The 18,658-nt window shown below is 48.8% G+C and overlaps 1 protein-coding gene across 1 annotated transcript in view; it reads left to right on the top strand.

Moving 5' to 3' along the window:
* Scara5 (scavenger receptor class A member 5) overlaps positions 1 to 18,658 on the top strand; it is a 93,277-nt gene that overhangs the window by 58,720 nt on the left and 15,899 nt on the right. Inside the window, exons 4-7 of the mRNA XM_013117248.3 lie at positions 1,208 to 1,882; positions 7,721 to 7,801; positions 9,584 to 9,682; positions 11,410 to 11,457. Coding sequence (XP_012972702.1) covers positions 1,208 to 1,882; positions 7,721 to 7,801; positions 9,584 to 9,682; positions 11,410 to 11,457 — 903 coding nt within the window. The remainder of the gene's footprint in view (positions 1 to 1,207; positions 1,883 to 7,720; positions 7,802 to 9,583; positions 9,683 to 11,409; positions 11,458 to 18,658) is intronic.

Raw genomic sequence — 18,658 nt, 5'->3', positions numbered from 1 at the left:
GCCTCATCTCTCTCTCTCTCTCTTTTTTTTTTTACCAGCGGTGACCGAGTGGCTATGAAGACTTTCTCAAATTATTGAAAATGTTGTCATTTAAATTATTCATGTGTTTATTACATAAAAGTTACATGGAACCTTCAGGTCACTGGAGTACAAACATGGTACAGACAATGAGCCTGACAGAGAAGCAAAAAAAACCAGGCTTGAAACTTAAAAAAAGAAAAAAATTTTGGTTATCCTTGCCAGGCATGAAATGCCTATAATTCCTGCACTCAGGAGGCTAAGGCAAGGGGATCAAGAGTTGGAGACCAGTTTCAGCTATGTCGAGGTCTCATCTCTTAATGTTATCACTGGCAATTAGGTTATTAAATTTCCATAGACAAATGGGGAGAACTTTAGTTGATTGCTGATGCCTACTTCTTGAGGTGGAAGGGATCATAACACACATATGCTCTTTCCGTGTGTGTGTGTGTGTGTGTGTGTGTGTGTGTGTGTGTGTGTGTTTAATTAGAGTTACTTTACAGGAACATGGGTGAGCAGTATTTAGAGGAGCATGGACAGCTAACCATGGGCCACATCACTAAAGAAAGCATCTTCCTTCTCTCCAGCAACCATTAACTGCCAGTAACTCTTCAAGGAGGATGGATTCTCATGAATCCCTCTCTTCTGTAGGACGGAATGCTGACAGGCCAATCTTGTGTGGGTTCTGTAAATTCATGAGTACAACAAAGACCCTGCCATACTTGGAAGAAATCCTTGTACACCAGCCCTTCCTCCTGCACTTATGTTCTTTCCATCCCCTCTTCCGGGATGTTCCCTGAACTTTGAAGAGAGTAACCAATATCTTAAGTTGAATTTCACACAACTGTCCATATTAACATATATGCAATGGAAAGAAACCAGCCATTTCCTATGGAACAACCCACACATGATGTGTATATTTATGCAGCCAAACACAAATTAGGTCCCAACTTAGACTTACTGGGAATCTTTTAAAGTTCCTGTCCAGTGTCAGCAATATCTGCAAGGGATTATATTGGCAGGCTTGGGGACCACCGCTAGCACAGTGCGGGAGATCTACTGAGGCTCTCAGTATCAGCCGTCCCTGCCTTTCACTCACCTTTTCCTGAGCACCTGCAGTATGCTGTAGGTCTGCCTGTTGTTTTCTGAACCTCCCTGCCCAACCCTTCTCACTTCTCACCTCCTTCAGTGTCCAGGCCTCGAAGCTCCCCAGATGACTTAAAGGCGCTTACTCGGAACGTGAACCAGCTGAATGAGAGCTTCCGGGACCTGCAGCTGCGGCTGCTGCAGGCTCCACTGCAGGCGGACCTGACGGAACAGGTGTGGAAGGTTCAGGATGCGCTGCAGAACCAGACAGACTCGCTGTTGGCCCTGACAGGCTTGGTGCAGCGTCTGGAGGGTACGCTGTGGGGACTGCACGCACAGGCGGCGCAGACGGAGCAGGCGGTGGCCCTGCTGCGTGACCGCACAGGACAGCAGAGTGACTCCACACAGCTGGAACTCTACCAGCTGCAAGTGGAGAGCAATCGCAGCCAGCTGCTGCTGCAGCGGCACAAGGGCCTGCTGGACGGGCTGGCGCGCAGGGTGGGCGTTCTGAGCGAGGAGCTGGCTGATGTGGGTGGCGCACTGCGTGGCCTCAACCAAAGCTTGTCCTATGACGTGGCCCTGCACAGCACACGGCTGCAGGACCTGCAGGTTCTGGTGAGCAATACCAGCGCTGACACACGCCGCATGAGGCTGGTGCACATGGACATGGAGATGCAACTTAAGCAGGAGCTGGCTATGCTCAATGTGGTGACCGAGGACCTGCGTCTCAAGGACTGGGAACACTCCATTGCCTTGAGGAACATCACCCTTGCCAAAGGTACTTGAGTGTCCTAACCCAGTCTGTAGTGCCTCCTGCTTGCCCTTCCTGCTCAGGGTTCCCCTTCAAAGCGCATGCCAAGGACCCATCCCAGAGTGACAGCTTAAACTCACACCTTCACCTTCGGGTCTTACACTGTATGACTCTAGAATGTTCTACCCAAACGAGTGGCACTCCAGGGACTGCAGAATGCCACGCTTGAACCTGGTCTACCAGGCAGTGAGAAAAATATGTTTGTCCAGGTAGCGTACATTTGGTTCATTTCCTAAATACGATAGGCAGGTAGTGTGCACTCAGGAGAGGGAGGTGGGAAGACCGACAGATGAAGCCAGACTGGTCTGTATAAGAAGACCCTGTAGCCAGGCAGTGGTGGCGCACGCCTTTAATCCCAGCACTCAGGAGGCAGAGGCAGGCAGATCTCTGTGAGTTCGAGGCCAGGCTGGGCGGACAGCCTCAAAAACAATACAGAGAAACCCTGTCTCCTAAAAACAACAAAAGACCCTGTATATGAATGAACGAAGTTACTGATAAATGGGTAACTACAGCTGTGATGAAACACCATGGCCAAACACAAATTGGGGAAGTCCGTTTGGTCTACATTTCCACATCATAGTCCATCACTGAAGGAAGTCGGAGCAGAAACTTAAACAGAGCAGGAACCTGGAGGCAGCCGTTGATGCAGAGACCATGGAGGAGTGCTGCTTACTAGCTCACTCTCCATGGCTTGCCCAGTCCACTTTCCTATAGCATCCCAAGCCAGCAGCACTGGGGTTGCACCACCCACAAGCCCTACAGGCTTGCCTACAGTCTGATCTTGGGGAGGCATTTTCCTCAGTTTTCTCCTTCTCTTCTATGATTCTAGCTTGTGTCAGTCTGACATAAAACTAGCCAGCACACCCAACAACTGTCAGCCTAGACACCTAATTCTGCTCTTTTCTGATAGACCAGCCTCTCTCTTCTCACAGCTGTGGAAGTCATGAACTCCTGATTGGTCTGGAGGCCAGCACTACTGAAATTGTCCTTTTAAGTCCACCTGCTGCATGTGGGTGTGCTGAGAGCATGCCACACAGCACCTCTCTGGAGATATGTCACTGTCCCCTTGTGTGTTGGCATGGGCACTGAGACCCAGGAAACTTAAACAGCCTGCCCAGGCTGCAGGGTGAGGTGGGAGTAGAGCCAGGTGTGGATTCTGGCCTTGGTGAGCCCATATTCTTGTGACCCCTCATATGCTCTCTGGAGTATTCCCTTCCTTGGTCTGCCTTCCACTCCCATACAGAGCTATATAGAATCATCTGCATCTAACCATGTCATTTTCAGCCCTGTGTCCCCTCCTCATCATGCTGCAGTCCCTTCCCTAAGCTTCCACAGTGAGCACAGGAGGCTATAGTCACCCTGGAGACTCCAGCAGTGCATGTCCATAGTGTTCTTGTATGCTTACTTGTTTTTCTATACTGCTATTGGGGTGGCCTTCCTGTCATAATTCTATCTAATTCCTCTCTAGTTTATTCCTCTCTAAACACACATGTACACATTCATACACACACATATGTATACATACCTATACATACATTTATAAACACATAAATACACTTGAATGTATAACTCACATACACACACAGATACCTGCATACATAAGTCCCATGTGTTTATACATATATACACATGCAACCTCACACATAACTCACATGTACATACACAGGTATATACATGCACAAGCACATATATAAACACCTCCATGCATAGCTCAGGAGCATAAACAGGTTCACATGCACAAATACCTGCATACAATTCACATGTATATGTACACATATGAACAGACACATGTATGTGAATGCATAAGTCATGAGTACACAGATAAGCACATACACACCCAGACACCTACATGCATAACTCACATGCATGCACACACACAGATAGGCACATATACAACCTCCCCTTTGCTCTCTTCTGCCTCAGAATCCACAAATACTCAAGTGCATGTATTTTTCAAAGATGAGAGCATTACATTATCCTTGAACTTGCTCCAAAAGGTTTTCATTCTCTCACTTTGCTGTGCAGTGTTCTGTGGGGTTTGACTCCAGCTCATCTTTCATGAACATTCAGCACAGCACTGTTTGTTTGTTTGTTTTCTGCTCTGGATTTTTCAGCAGCAATGTGGTCTTACAAAATCTGTGGGACTTAAAGGCATAGAGAACTTAGGTTATCAGAGAGAGAGTTATCCCCAGGGTAGGAAGGAAAATCAGAGACATGCCAGAAGACATTATTGGTGCAGCAAGCCTTGAGGCAGGCCACCTAGCCATATGCAGATGACTGGAATGCAAGCCATTCTTTGGAATGGGAATAGGCCTCTAAAATCATCTGGTCTAATCCTCCTGTATCATAGTGGAGAACCACAGGGCCCCGAGAGGGGAAATGACTTAACCAAATCAAATGTCAAGCCAGATGTAGAAAGCACACCTCTTGATTAATGAAAGCAAGTTTCCAAAGCAGCTTATCTGGCAGCTGCTTCATTTTTATAGAAAACGCCACCTAGTGGAAGGCGGAGGGAGAACTCCTCAGTGTGGGGAGTTAAGGAGAGGACCTGGATTCTAGATCAGCCAAGGGGACTCTGGGTTCCAGTTAATAGAAGTGGACCATTGCTGTGAACGGAACCACTTGTAAAAGAAATATATCTGCCCTAGGAGGGTTGGGGTGTGTGCACAGGTCCTGGGAGGGTTATATGACCCTCTGTCCCCTCACCTTCCTCAAAGAGGATGCAGGTTACTCTGAGGTGGGTAGACAGATGCATCCTGTCCCCTTCCTTTGCCCTTGGGGGTCTCTGCAGCAAGGCTTCCCCGGGCTTCTTGGAGGTGCTGATTTTCTGGCTGTGGAATGGAGCGGCAGGCTCTGCCCTGTCCTTTTCTTAGGTCAGATGCTTTGAATGAGGAAGGAGGCACCCTGTGCTCTTCTTACATTGCAGAAAGAGTGGAAGCCCAGGGCCCTGTAGCTTCAGGAAACTGAGGCAGAGCAATCAGCGGCAGGGTCCATGTGGGTCCAGATGGCAGGCAGACCTTGTCCCAACCCCGTCCACACCATAATCTACCTCAGGAAAAGAAACTCAGGATGTGACTATAAAAATCTGAGAAGTAAAAAGGCACGCTCACAAGGCTGGCCACAACCGAGGCTGTAACCACATACACTGCCCTGAGGTCACCTCTGAATGCCAGTTTTAGAGGGTTCAGGGCTTGGAGCCCAGGGTCCCTGGCAGGGGGAGATGAAGAGTGAAATGGGGTGAGGTGCATGGGATGGGTGGGATTTAGCCTAGAGATCTGTGCTAGGCTTCCCCTGCTGCTGAGTTTGACCTGGAGGGGAGGCTTCTGGATTTGGGATGGGGATGGGGCACGGGGTGGGGGTAATGGAGCTCATTTGCATCTTAGTTCTGCCTTTCATTGGCTGTGTAATTCTTGATAAAACAGGTTTCACGTCTTGATCCTGTTATCTGAAAATTGGGATCAAAAATAAGATGATGTCTAAAAACTCCAGCTTCCCATAAATGTTTTATGCAACTCGTGAATTGAAAAGAATGTTGACTACTTTTTCCTTGCTCTTATGCCATTGAGTTGTTAAATAGCTGTCAACTTTGGTTAATGTCTGAGGACAGTGCCAACTTTTGGAATGTATCAGTACATCTCGATCTTGGCAGCCGGGTTGTTTTGTATGTATCAACACCCTGTGATCTCATATACTCATTCATTTGTCAAATATTGGTTGTGCAAGACACTGGTCTGCTGTGAGCCTACATGTTTTGGTTTCCTGGGAGAGCACCACAGGCTGAGGCTAAAAATAGCAGTTTATCGTCTAGAGACTGCAAGCCTTTAACCAAGGCATCCATAGGATCCTGCCACTCTGAAACCCAGAGGGACAGTCCTTCTTGTCGCCTGAGCTTCTGATGCCTGGGGCAATCTTGGTCTGCAGATGCCCCATTCCCACCTCTGCTTCCATTGTCCTGGGACTCTGTCAATTTATAGGACTCCGGTCACAAGGATAGGGTCCACCCCACTCCAGTATGACCTTAACTAGTCACATCTGTAGAAACCCAATGTCCAAAGAAAGGTGAGAATGTTCTGGGGACGGATGAGTTGGGAGTACGATTCAGCCAGTAGAGCAAGAGGTGGGTGCTCGCAGCCTGGGTTCCCACAGCAGGGTCAGGTATTCAGGGTGCCATTGGGAGGAAGAAAGGAAAGCAAGGCTGTCTGAGGGCTGCATCCAAATACCCAGGTCTGCTTCTCCAGCTTGCGTCCATACCAGCGGGCACCATGGGGCCGAGAAAGGTCACCAGCAGAGTGATAAGAAGCATCCCCAGCTCCTAGGTATGAAGTTGGCAGGGAGGACTTCTGAGTTCACCAGCTCGGGAACAGCAGGTGCCAGAATGAGTGGCAGGAAGGTGTGGCGCGTGAGATGTCTGGTCTCCTGGGTGTGGCAGAAAGGATAACTGCCAGGCAGACCTGGACTGAGATCGCGGCTCCTTCACCGGCTGGCTGCCTGTGTGGTCTCAGAGAAGTAACTTCAACACGTGGCATAGGCATGGAGACTGAATTCAGTCTTGTATACTTGAATCTCTGCCACACTGCAGCCTCTCCTGGAAGGAAGCCCTATTCAAAAGCAATTAGAAACTTATCCTCCACCCAGGTGCCCAGATGGAAACCTGAGCTTAGCCTGGCCTCCTTCCCTGCTTCCCCAGGGGAAGCCAAAAGCTGTCCTACTTTCTAACTGCCTGGCCATCCCCACATGTCTGTGATGGTCACTTTCCTAACCCAGGGCTCTTCAACCTTCTACCTTTCACCTGAATGGACCACAACCTCTGCCTCCATGCCTCTCACCTTCCTCCTGTTCCATTCTTCTGTCCCACTCAGCCCAGCCGTCTCCCTTCCTTGTATGCAGACCTGCTGTGGCTCTCCCACCAGGCCCCTCCCAAGGCTTCTAGCACTACCCTGTCAGGGTTAAGTCCAGCACCTAGGCCTCCAATACCCCCAATTTCCCAGCCCACCGAGCCCCTGCTGCTAGTTTTACCAAGGCTGCATCTTTGCCTTAAGCTCCTGTAGGGATTACTTCCTCTGTATAGAGCTCTCCCTTTCCCCTCTGTCTTGGTCAGCCCTGACCACTGAAATGGAGGCTTGGGGGCTTACACCACAGGCATTTCTTTCCAGTTCTGGAAGCTGGAAGACTGAGTTCAGAGTACTAGCATAGTTGGGTTCAGTTGAGGGCTTCCTTTCCTGGTGTATTGTATTCTGGTCTGGGAGAGGGGGGTGGGAGGGGACAGGAAAAAGGTAGAGAAAAGGCTGATATGAGTGCTAGTGCCAAGCTCAAAGGTGTCAGGCAGGAGATGGGAAGTTTATGATGTAGCCCAGGATGACCCTAAGCTCACCATCCCTCTACCCCTGCCTCCTGAGAAAGTGCTAGGGCTACAGGTGTGCTCTACCATAACTGACCCTCCTCATTTTATAAAGCCACTAATCCCATTGAGGAGGATCCCATCCTCATGACCTCACATAAACCCAGTCTCCTCCTAAAGCCCCACATTTCCAAACCATAACCTGGGGGGGTAAGAACTTCAGCATGTGTATTTGAGAGAGGCAGTAGTAGCCCTGAATACCCTCACCCTTCTTTACTTAGCTAGTACCTGTTTCTTCTTGAGATTTCATGGAACCTCCCCTAGTGCCCCCAAAGCTGAGTAACTGGCATCTATGTGCTTCCAAAGAAGAATTCTGGTTCTTCCTCTCATCATAAAGGGAGTTGTTTGCTTTCTCTACTAATACCCTGGCTGTCTAACCCTCTAATCTCATTGTTGTCATCTTTCAGGGCCACCGGGACCCAAAGGTGACCAGGGCAATGAAGGGAAGGAGGGAAAGCCAGGTACTCCTGGATTTCCTGGACTTCGAGGTAATGGGGTAAAGGGATCTGGGGGAATGTTACAAGTCTATCCCTGTCCCACTCTTCCTAGGAATAATAGACTTCCATTGTTCTTCCACCAGGTGACTAAGAGGATGTCAATCAAACATAGAATGCTTTTCCCTAAGAAGTAGCAGGATCTTAAGGGAAGAACACACAAGAGTCCCCAGGTCCCGTAAGCCACTGCCCACATAGGAAATCAGGTGTTCTATGATACTAGGAGCCTGACTTCCCTGCCCCATGTCCGATTCCCCATGGCTGGTGGCAGGAGGAGGGGGGATTTAGGACCTTCTAGAAAAACTATGTTCTTCCTCGGCTCATAGTCTTAGAAGTTTGTTATCGGGGCCTCTGTCAAACATGGCAGTCTGCCCATTCCTGAGCCTGTGTGGCATGTCACATTCCTCTGAGTGAAGAGGCTTCAAAATGATGCAAGGAGAAGAAACCTCATGGGGAAGGTTATTATATATATTTTAGGAATTATTCCTGCCGTATCTCTATGTACATTGCAGACAGGGGAGAAAAGATAGGCCATGGAAGGGGAGCTCTCCAGCCTGACCTCCATTGTGTCCTCAGCTCCTTGGCTGAGGATGCCCTGAGGTTCTCAGGACAGTGGAGCCACTTTTCCTGCCGGATGAATCATAGGGTGAGGAACTTTGGGCACATCTTGCGTTAGGCTCAGAGCTCAATTGCCACAGGACTCTTAGACTCTGGAACAGATGCATCATGTCAAGAAGGGAAAGAAAGACATTCCATCAATTTCTTTGACGTCCTCACACCCTCGGGAGGCCATTGTCCTCTCCCAGTCATTTGATATTAGCCCCAGGGTAATAGCTGGGAGATAGGTTTCTTATGCTGTGGAAAAAAAGTCCAAGGAAAACCAACTTGCTTTCCAAACAGGAAAGAACAATTAGGCAGTTGATTAAGAGAACCGTGTTCTGCAGCGATGACTAGACTTGGGTCAGGACTCTTGGGGGCCTTGGGCTCTTGCTCCATAAAAATGTTTGTTTATTCTGGCTCACCATGGTGCATTCAAGGCAGGCTGTGGCCACTGGGTCTGATGGCCAAGAACCTGGAGCACAGGGTCTAATGAAGTGGCAGACTATGCACCCATTGATTGGTTCTGTGGACATCTTCTAGCTTTGGCCCTTTGTTTGTGGAAAGAAAAGGAATGGTTTGCTTTGTTTTAAATAGGTTCAGGCATTACCTTACCCTTTCTCACTCAATACCATCCCTATAGCATCCTCTTCCTAAGGATCATCAAGCTCCTTAGCCTAAAGTACCACATGATGTTGACCAATCACGAACTTTCTGTAAGAAGGAACAAGACTCAGATCCCGCCTCCAAAGCCCTTTGCTGTGTGCCCAAGTGGCTTACCATCCGTGAGCCTCAGTTTCCTTATTTGTAGTGTGAGTGAAATAATACCTCCATGCATGTCATAAGGAATAAATGAAATTCTTTATACCTGGCACACAGACAGTAATCCAAAAGATGTGTGCAGAATTTAGAAGTCTAGCATGCTTACGGCTATTTGGATGGGACTGACACTACTACCATGCACTCACAGCACTGCTGGGCCTTTCAAGGATGAAGGGCCAGGGAAGGGTGATAAAGGTGCATATGAGGATGCTCTGAGATGACACTCGGGATGCCAGGCAAGAGGAAGCAGAGCCTGTGGAAGACCAAGCTCACATCAGTCATTAAAGCAGACAATGGCAGCCCATGGACCTTTCGGTTCTGAGCCTGTAGCTTCACCCTTGTCTCTTCTCACCCCAGGTCTGCCCGGAGAGAGAGGGACCCCAGGACTACCTGGTCCCAAGGGTGACGATGGGAAGCTAGGGGCCACAGGCCCCATGGGCATGCGTGGATTCAAAGGTAATACTGACACTTGCTGCACCCTGGAGCCTCACATGCCTTCAGTTCTTCAGCAGCCTCGGAGCTCTGAAGTGGGTGGACCAGTGATCACACTCCACCTCTGCCATCCAGCAGAGCTGTGTGTGTGTGTATACAGATTACAGCCCAGAGATATAAGGGAGCCTAATGAGGGGTCTTTCAGAACAAAACTAGGCTGCAAGCCCTTATCGCCCTCCTCACTAGTCACACCACCTCCTCTCTTTCTGCAAGACTCTTCATGGGTCCCCTAGTGCTTACAACTTTATTTCATTTCTCAGGATTACTTTGCCAACACTGTTTCTTCTTTCTGTAGCTAGTCCCCTTGTTCATTTTTAGGGGAGCCTGCTTCAGAGTCAGTCTCCTATGGCTTCCTCCTCATTCGGGATTGTCAGATTGGCCAGGTGTGATGATGTGCACCTTAAATCCCAGCACTCAGGAAGCAGTGGTTCATGGATCCCTGTGAGTTCGAGGCCAGCCTGATCTACATAGCAAGTTCCAGGCTCATCAGAGCTACATAGAGAGACCATGTCTCATATGTTCATATATGTAAGCATGTAGGTATTATATGTATGATATATATGAGATATCAGCAAACATGATATATATGTATCCATATACATCATATATATATGTTTGTGTGTATATCAGCAGACAGGGATACCTGATGTTCCATGCACAAGCTGCCATGATTCTCTTATTACCACGATAACCTAGAAAAACTACTGCTCATCATCCCCACCTTGTGTCTGGGAGGTCCCCTGAACTTGGGTCACTGGAAAATCTTATTCTACTCTCTGGTGATAAAATGAACTGAGGTTTTTCTTTTGTGATCCTATTTTGAAAACGTGTAGCTTTTAAAGAGAGTCCCTGCTTATTGAAAAACAACTAGATAATACAGACACGTTCGAAGAGTCCTAGGAAGTCTTTTCTTCTTTGGCTCATTTGGCTCTTTTGCTCTTCAGAGTGACCACTGTGAACTCTTTGGAGCACACACTGCTGGATGTTTCCCTAAACGTGTTCAACCATGTATGTGGTTGGTTTTGCTTTGCTTTCCAAGCCTGGGATCACAGTAGATACTCTCTCCTGGCAGCTTGCTCTCTTCACCCACGGTATGCAGCTACGTTGGGCTTTGGCTAGCAGATGTGTGTCTGGAAACCCTTAAAATAGAACCGCCCTTGCCTTTGTATTGCCCACTGAGCAGTGCCAGGGCGCTCTCCTTTATTGGGTGAAGAGGAAACTAGGAAAAGCTCTGATCTTTTACCCCAACCCTGGAAAGGAAATTGGAGTCCTTGGAAACTCTGCCTCATGTTTTACAGTCTCCCCCACCAGAAAAACCAGGCTGACTTATAACCTGACTATAGACAGCCCGAGCTCAGTCCCCTTCCACATTATGATTGGGGGAATGAACTCGGGTGTGACTTTCTCCAACTTTGCTTCGTGGTCCTCCTGCCCCATCCCAGGCATCCCTTGATGTTATGTGGCAGATGGGGCACTCTTGTACTTTGACTAGAGGGGGAAGTAGAGGTTCTCACTCTTTCCCGTGTGATCAGAGCAGATGTAATAATTTTCTTCCCCACAGTGCCCTCTGGTGGCTGCTGGCTCCCTGCCTGAGGGTTTCCCTAGCTGTGGGTTAGCAAATCCAAAGAGAACATCTCAGTAACAAGCAGGGTTTGTTTCCACTCCTGATGCCTGTTTTTCTTCTGTTGCAGGTGAGCGAGGCCCAAAAGGAGAGAAAGGAGAGAGAGGAGAGATACATGGTAAGGGAGTTCTGCTGGCTTACTGAGTGCTGTGGGGCATAATGGATCCCCATAAGGTCAGGAGTCAATTGCTGGAGCCATGCGCTGGGATTTGAACCTCAAAGAGCTTCCCTTTTTCCTTCTTTTCTCTTTTCTTAGCCTCCACTGGCCCAGCAATAGGCACTGACAAATCCTAGGGGCGATGGCCTGGGGTCATATGGATGGATCTAGAGGTCCCCTCCCAGCAGCTTCACTAGCTGCCTATATATAGCCTCTGGGTGTCCATATTCATCTATAAAGTGGAGAAATTAAGAGTCCTGAGTTCTTAGGACCAAGGGGATAACTGACTGAGTTGGCCTATGTCCGATTCAGGGCTCACAAGGTATTGGCCATTAATATCCCATGTCATACACCAACTCAGACATACTTCCTAAAATCCCTGGAGATGTTTGATAAAACTCAACTTCAGACTTTGCAGAAAGAGCTCATGCAATGCTCCAGGAAGACTACAAAGACTAAGTAGAACCTCTTCTGTCATCGTCACTACTTCTGGGGCCATGAGGCTAAAGACCTTTCCCTGGGTACCGCACCATTTGACGTGGGAATGGGTGCCTCTGCTGAAACCCTTCCTGTAACAGTTGCAAGCTTCATGATCTAGCTGGACCACATTTCTATGACATGTATTTTTCCCTAAAGTGCTACGTGTAGACTCAAGGGAGATTGTCAGGGAAGAACGCACATAGACCCTTCTAGCTAAGTTCCAAAGAAAAATGGAACACCCAGCACATGGAGCCATTGGCTCTGAGTCTGTGTTCAGGAGGGCATGGGTGTATTAGTGTGTCTGTGAGCACCTGTGCTTTAGGCATTGCTCTCGGGGATGTGGCCTGGGTACAGGTGCTGGGGAAGTACAATCTGGAACAATACTAAAGACCTCCCCCAAAGGACAGGATGGTAAATGCCGTCTTCAGGGCACTGCCTCCTCCTGCGCTTAGTGTGGAGTGTTTGTGACAGAACACTGGCGAGGTGGTTGAGAAGGACTGGACTGTGGCATTTAGCTCTGAGAAATAAACAACTTGTGTGGGGTTGGGCAGGAAGGGAGGAACTGTATGGAAAGATGACCTTTGAGAGTGAGATCAGAAATGCTGCCCACATACCAGAGGGGTCTCACCAGGAGCTGTCTGCCAACTGTTCTCTAGCTGACTTGAGAACCCGCACAGGAGGTCACAGCCAGTAGAGTGAGCATGGTCACTATCTTCCTGGACAGAACTTGGGCTCTGAGACCAAAGTGGTAGAGATAAAGTTGAATGGCATGAGGTTCCCCAGCTAGAGGCTAGGGAAAAGCACCCATCCGCTTGACCTTACAGCCTATGGACTGCCCAGCCAGGGGCTGACATCAGCTCTGGATGTGTTTCCCAGGGCAGGGAAGGTTTCTTTCCTGTCTTCAGGAGACTACACCCAGGCTGGAGTCCAGGGCTCATACAGAAAGCCCAAGCCACAGCTTGTACAAAACTCTTCAAAGACTCCAGAAACAGACTCCTTGTGTCATGGAACTGGAAGGTGAAGGGGCTTGGCAGCCTGGAAGTTATACTACAGTGTGAGAAAGGGCACAGACAGGAATTCTAGAACCATGAAACTGGAAGATTGTCATTTACCTTCCCCACTGTCAGAGGCCCAGAACTGAACACTGGGGCCCTGGTTTTCCTGAATTTGGAATGAAAAGTCAGGCCACAATCTTGGGACTGTGGAGTCTTGGATAATAGGGCTGGGCTCCCCAAGGTTCCTAGTGAGTTTCTCCTCCCATATAGCGCTAGATGCTGACAGAAGGCCCAGGCTGGTGGGACCTTTGCCTCGATTCTGAACTGAAATCTGAATCTCTGATGAAGCAGGGTTGCCTTCCCACAGCCTCAAGCTTCCTAGGTTGCTTCAGGCCAAGCCAAGTCATATGTAGCCTTCTGCTGTGTTTCCACAGCCCTCCTGTCCCTGAGGTATTAGTTATATCCCTGAGACCAACCTCTGAGGAGAGGCCCACAGTTCATCTTTCAGAAAAGGGTGGAAATTCTGAGAGACGCAGTGCCTACTACTGTGGCTTTCTTAGTCATTCCCTGGGCCTGGGCAGTCCCACTGTGGGATGTATGGGGTAGGAAGTGTGAGTTCTTAGTACCAGAGACCTCAAAACCCTGAGTAGGCGATGCAAAGCCAGGTCATCAGGCTGAGTTCTGGCAACTAGCCATAGGCTTGAAACCTTTACCAAATACCTCAGGTTCACCTGTATTGCAAATCCCCAAGGTTCCAACAAGGAGTGTTACTATAGTAACACCATTCATGACAACATCAAGATGGGCACCTCTCACTGGCTAGTGGACAATGCATGGTATTAGAGAAAACTCCTAGGGGCCGTGTTTGCAGTCAGTGTTAAGGTTTATTTTAGAACAAAAATCTTACTGGTGTTTACCCATATTAAATCTGGAGTCCTGGGATTTGAGATCTGGGGGTTGGCTAGGTTTCAGGTCACTTCCTGTCCCGTCCCCAGCTCCACCCGTGCAGGTCATCCAACAGAGACCAAGAACAGAGAAGGGGAGGGACTGTAAGGCTACCCGCTTAGACGAGGGCTGCCCTGGGGCTGGGACCCAGATCTCTGGGTGCTTTTCTTAATGAGAAGTAAGGAATTTTATTTTCCCTTCAGGCCCTAGACATCAATCATCCCAATAAATGCTTGGCTTTTGGAGATTTGGCCAGGGAAAAAAACAAGATCCATACGTACATCTCAAGGAAGACAAACGTTTGTTTTACCTTGGTATATAGTCCGTTTGCAAGATAAATATATATGAGCGTAGGTAAAGTTTTGTTTAAATCCCAGGGCATGAATTTTAAGCAGCGTAGAAGCTCAGATTTGCTTAAAATTGTTTTCTTAGTTTGGCTTCACATGGGAAAAAAATGCTGTGCAGCCAAATGTGAGTGAATCCCAAGAAAGTATTAGTCAATAGTTATCATTGGAAGTTCAGAAAACTGGGAAAATGCTTAATATTTTATGTGTGTTTTGTTGGTTAAGTAAAGGGGGTTCTGGGCCCCAGAGGACCCAGACCCGGACCCAGATCTGCAGGCACGCAAGCACCCACGCACGCATGCAACAGCAAAGGAGGCTCAAATGGCCTCCCTTATTTCTGTCAGAATGAGAAGGTAGGTGTGTAGATGGAAGGAAAGTGTGAGTGAAGGGAATACACGCGAGAGAGAATACACATGAGAGAATACACGCGAGTCAAAGAATACACGCGAGTCAGAGAATACACGTGTGTGAGAGAATACACGCGAGTCAGAGAATACACGCCAGAGAATACACGAGAGTCAGAGAATACACGTGAGTCAGAGAATACACGCGTGTGAGAGAATACATGCATGTGAGAGAATACATGCATGTGTGAGAATACACATGAGAGAATACACTCGAGTCAGAGAATACACGCCAGTCAGAGAATACACGCCAGTCAGAGAATACACGAGTGTGAGAGAGTACACGCCAGTGAAGAGGTGCCCGTTCCTTTGGCAAACGTCTACTGAGTGTTCACACCAGGACTCCCATCCAGCAGAGGAGAGAGGCTTGTTAACAGGACAGAAGGCCTCCAGGAGAGTTATGGTAGAAGTGGGGGCAGGGTCAAGGAGGAGCTCTGACCCAAACACTGATGGGAAAGCGGAAGTCCAGTAGGTACTTGTGGAGAATGACGACAGTTCAGGTGCAGGGAGCTGGACATGGAACTGCTGCTCCTGATGATGGACTGAATGAGAGTCTAAGGTATGAGAAACAAAATCCAAGCCCAGTGGACAAGTAAGGATCCCCACCCCCGCCCCGGCCCCAGAGCTTTGCAGTGGTCAGGAGGTTAGCTTGACCCTCTCTCTGCCAACACAGGGTGTAAGTAGGAATGAGCACTGGAAGGTGACGGGGGAAGCACCAACCAGAGGCTGTATCACCCCTGGTGGCCCTCCTCCTTCCCAAGACCCGAGGCTCGCAGGTGGGCCCTTCCTCCCCTGGGAACCGTCCCCTCTGGATGCCCAGGTTGCTCCTCTGCTCCAGCCCCTGCCTGGGTCTAAGGCGCCCTGTCTCTAACCAGGTCTTTTTCAGAAACATCACCCCAAACAGAGACAAGACGCAAACTGCATGGAACTTTAAACACACAGTATGGGCCATGGGGCAGCTCAGAGAAAACTCTAGTTTCTTCTGAGCTTGTTCGCATGCTAAGACCTCAGGCTGGCTTTTCTCATTCCACAAGTCTCCTGGCACCAGCCAGATGTCCTACTTTATCTGCCTGAAGTTAGTATGGACGCCTGAGGTTCACGGGGTCCCCACTTTAGATCCAGTGCTGAGATTGGGGCTTCCCATGACCTCCTTGGGTTCAGTCAGTTGCTAAAATGTCTCACAGAGCAGGCACCTCCTCCTGTCTCCTCCCTGACAAAGGACATTCTTGCCATCCCTGGTCATCTGGAGAGGCAGGAATGGGGTCCGGTGCCCAGGCAAGGAGCTAATGCAGAGGCCAATGCTAAAAGAACACAGCAGTGCTGAGGTCATTAACATTAACTGCTAATGTCTGTGTTCCAAACACATCTAAGTGAATACAGAAGTCAACCACCAGTGCCTGAGAAGGGCAGCTAGTTAGGAAACAATAAACAAATGAATGTTTGGCATTTGTTCTAGGCAAGAGTTAGCAGCCAGGGGCATATTTAGGATTTGGGAGAGCTGGCTGCTTGAACGGTTTTCTTGTGGGGGTATTCATGCCTGCTAGTCAAGCCAACCAGTTTACTGTCCAGCATGCAGCTCATCTCCATGGCTCTGTGCCCATCAATCTTTCTGCCCAGGGCCTGAAGGCAGCTTCCTTAGGATTCAGAGGGCCACTCTCTTGGATTTGCCCTGCAGGAAGACCCTTAGTGATCCAAAGCTCAGGCAAAATAAAGAATGCCTTGGCGGTGCTGGAGAGGTGGCTCAGCAGTTAAGCAAGCTTGCTGCTCTCCCAGAGGACCCAAGTTTGACTCCCAGCACCCACATGGGGTGCCTCCCAATGCCTGGAACTCCAGCTCCAGAAGATCTAACACTCCCTTCTCGCCTACACACACACATGACATACACATTCAAAAAAATAAACTAAAAAAAATGTAAAAGCCTTGAAACCACTAAAGAACTGAAGTTTGGGTCATTGATGTGGTTTTGTACAAATAAAGTGCACGTTGAAGCAAAGCTGAGATATACATGGAAACTCGGAGTGAGTGGACTGTTTATTTAGAAATATTTCAAACAAACTCAAGAGTGATTCCCAGCCCTGGAACCCTGGGCTCGCTCTCCTTGTGGTGCTGGGCGGTAGAGTTAATATGAGAACCCTGCAGATGAAGCTGGAAAGATGTCCTGACTCCGTGACCCTTCCCATCCTTGGATGTGGAAGACACCTTGGAGGGTACTTGGGGTCACCTTCAGATGGCCTTGCCTCTCCCAAGGGTGGCAACCAGTTTCTTTTCTTCAAGGAGATGTCAGTGAGGCTTAGATGGGAAAAGAAAGCATGGGAAAAGACCTCCAGGGAGGTCTTGTGGGTGCTGTGGTGGCAGGCTGTGCATTCGCTTCCTTGCTGACTCAGCCTGGGAGGGTCACTTGCCACCACACCACAGTCCCCACCATGATCCTCCCTCTGCCTCACACTGAGTTTCACAACACAAAAATGGACCACCCTTGTCACTGCATTCCCAGTGGGTCATCCCTCAAACAGAGGCAGACACTTCTGAGAGGGCATGTCCTCACCCAGGGTGGCAGCGTTAGTACAAAGCTGAGTATCCAGGTGAGGATTTACAATATGGACTTGTGGGTGCTGAGCCCTGGACTTGGAAGGACCCAAACTAATGTAGGAACCAGTATGTGGAAGGAGAAAAAAGCATCTTCAGGAGTGACCACTGGGCCTGAGGGGATTTGTGTGTGTGTGTGTGTGTGTGTGTGTGTGTGTGTGTGTGTGTGTGTGTGTGTGTGTGTGTGGTGGGGGAGGCTGGCTAAACAATAGATCCATAAATCCTTTGCCAGAGAGGTCTTTCAAATGGCAGCATCTCCTCCTGAGTGGCTTGAGTAAGGAAGGCTCAAGGCTGACACAAGACGTCAGTACTCTTCACTGTCTCCTGGCTCTCCTGGCTTCCTTTCTAGCCTGGAAGATCAAAACAGATTCATTGGCTCTCTTGTCTTAGTGCCATTTGAAAGGCCACAAAACGAAAGGAGAGAGGACAGCATCAACTATCCACACAGCTGCCTGGTAGATATCCTCAGCCATCCACACAGCTGCCTGGTAGATATCCTCAGCCATCCACACAGCTGCCTGGTAGATAGCCTCAGCCATCCACACAGCTGCCTGGTAGATAGCCTCAGCCATCCACACAGCTGCCTGGTAGATACCTACAAATGTAGTTGTGAGAAGATTTGGCCTTTGACCCTCTCCCACTGTCATGGAGTGAGCTCCTAGCTCCAAGATGGCAAGGTGAGCTCTTCATTTATTATTTGATAGCTGCATTTTTAAGGCTTAGTTTTACTATTTTCAGCTATGCATATGTGTGCTGTTGGTATATGCACAAGTATAGGTATCTGTAGATGGAGACATCAGTTGTTGGAGATTTATAGATGGTGTGAGCCACCTCCTGTGGGTGCCGGGAACCAAACTCATGTCCTCTGTAACAGCAGAATGTACTCCTAACCACTGAACCATCTCTCCAGCCCCAAAAAGCATCTTTTAAAAATGAGATTAACTTATTTATTGTGTGTATACATGGAGGTCAGGAGTCTGATCTCTCCTACCATGTAAGCCCCAGAGATCTAACTCAGCTTGGTAGTGCCTTAACCTATGGAACCTTGTCACCAGCCCCTAGACACATCTTTATTGACAAGTACCAGGAACCAAGCAGCCAGGACTAGCATCAGAGAGCCATGCACTTAGCTTCCAAAGACCATGTGACCAAACTGGGGAAAGAAAGGGTCAATACTGGGGAGTAGGGAGGTGACTTTGCTGGTAAAGTATTAGCCACATGACCATGAGGACCTGAGTTCAGAAGCCACATGAAAAGCCCCAGTATGGTGATACACATGTGTAATCCTAGTGCTGGACAAGTAACAAGAGGATCCCTAGTCCTGCTAATTGTGAAGTCCAGTCTCAGGGAGAGATCCTGACTCAAAAAAAAAAAAAAAGATGGATAAAAGTAGAGGAAGACACTTGAC

The sequence above is a fragment of the Mesocricetus auratus genome, unplaced genomic scaffold, assembly GCF_017639785.1.
Source record: "Mesocricetus auratus isolate SY011 unplaced genomic scaffold, BCM_Maur_2.0 Super-Scaffold_100707, whole genome shotgun sequence".
Taxonomy (NCBI): Eukaryota; Metazoa; Chordata; class Mammalia; order Rodentia; family Cricetidae; genus Mesocricetus; species Mesocricetus auratus.
Note: the sequence above shows the minus strand (reverse complement) of the source record. Positions and strands in the feature narration are given on the sequence as shown.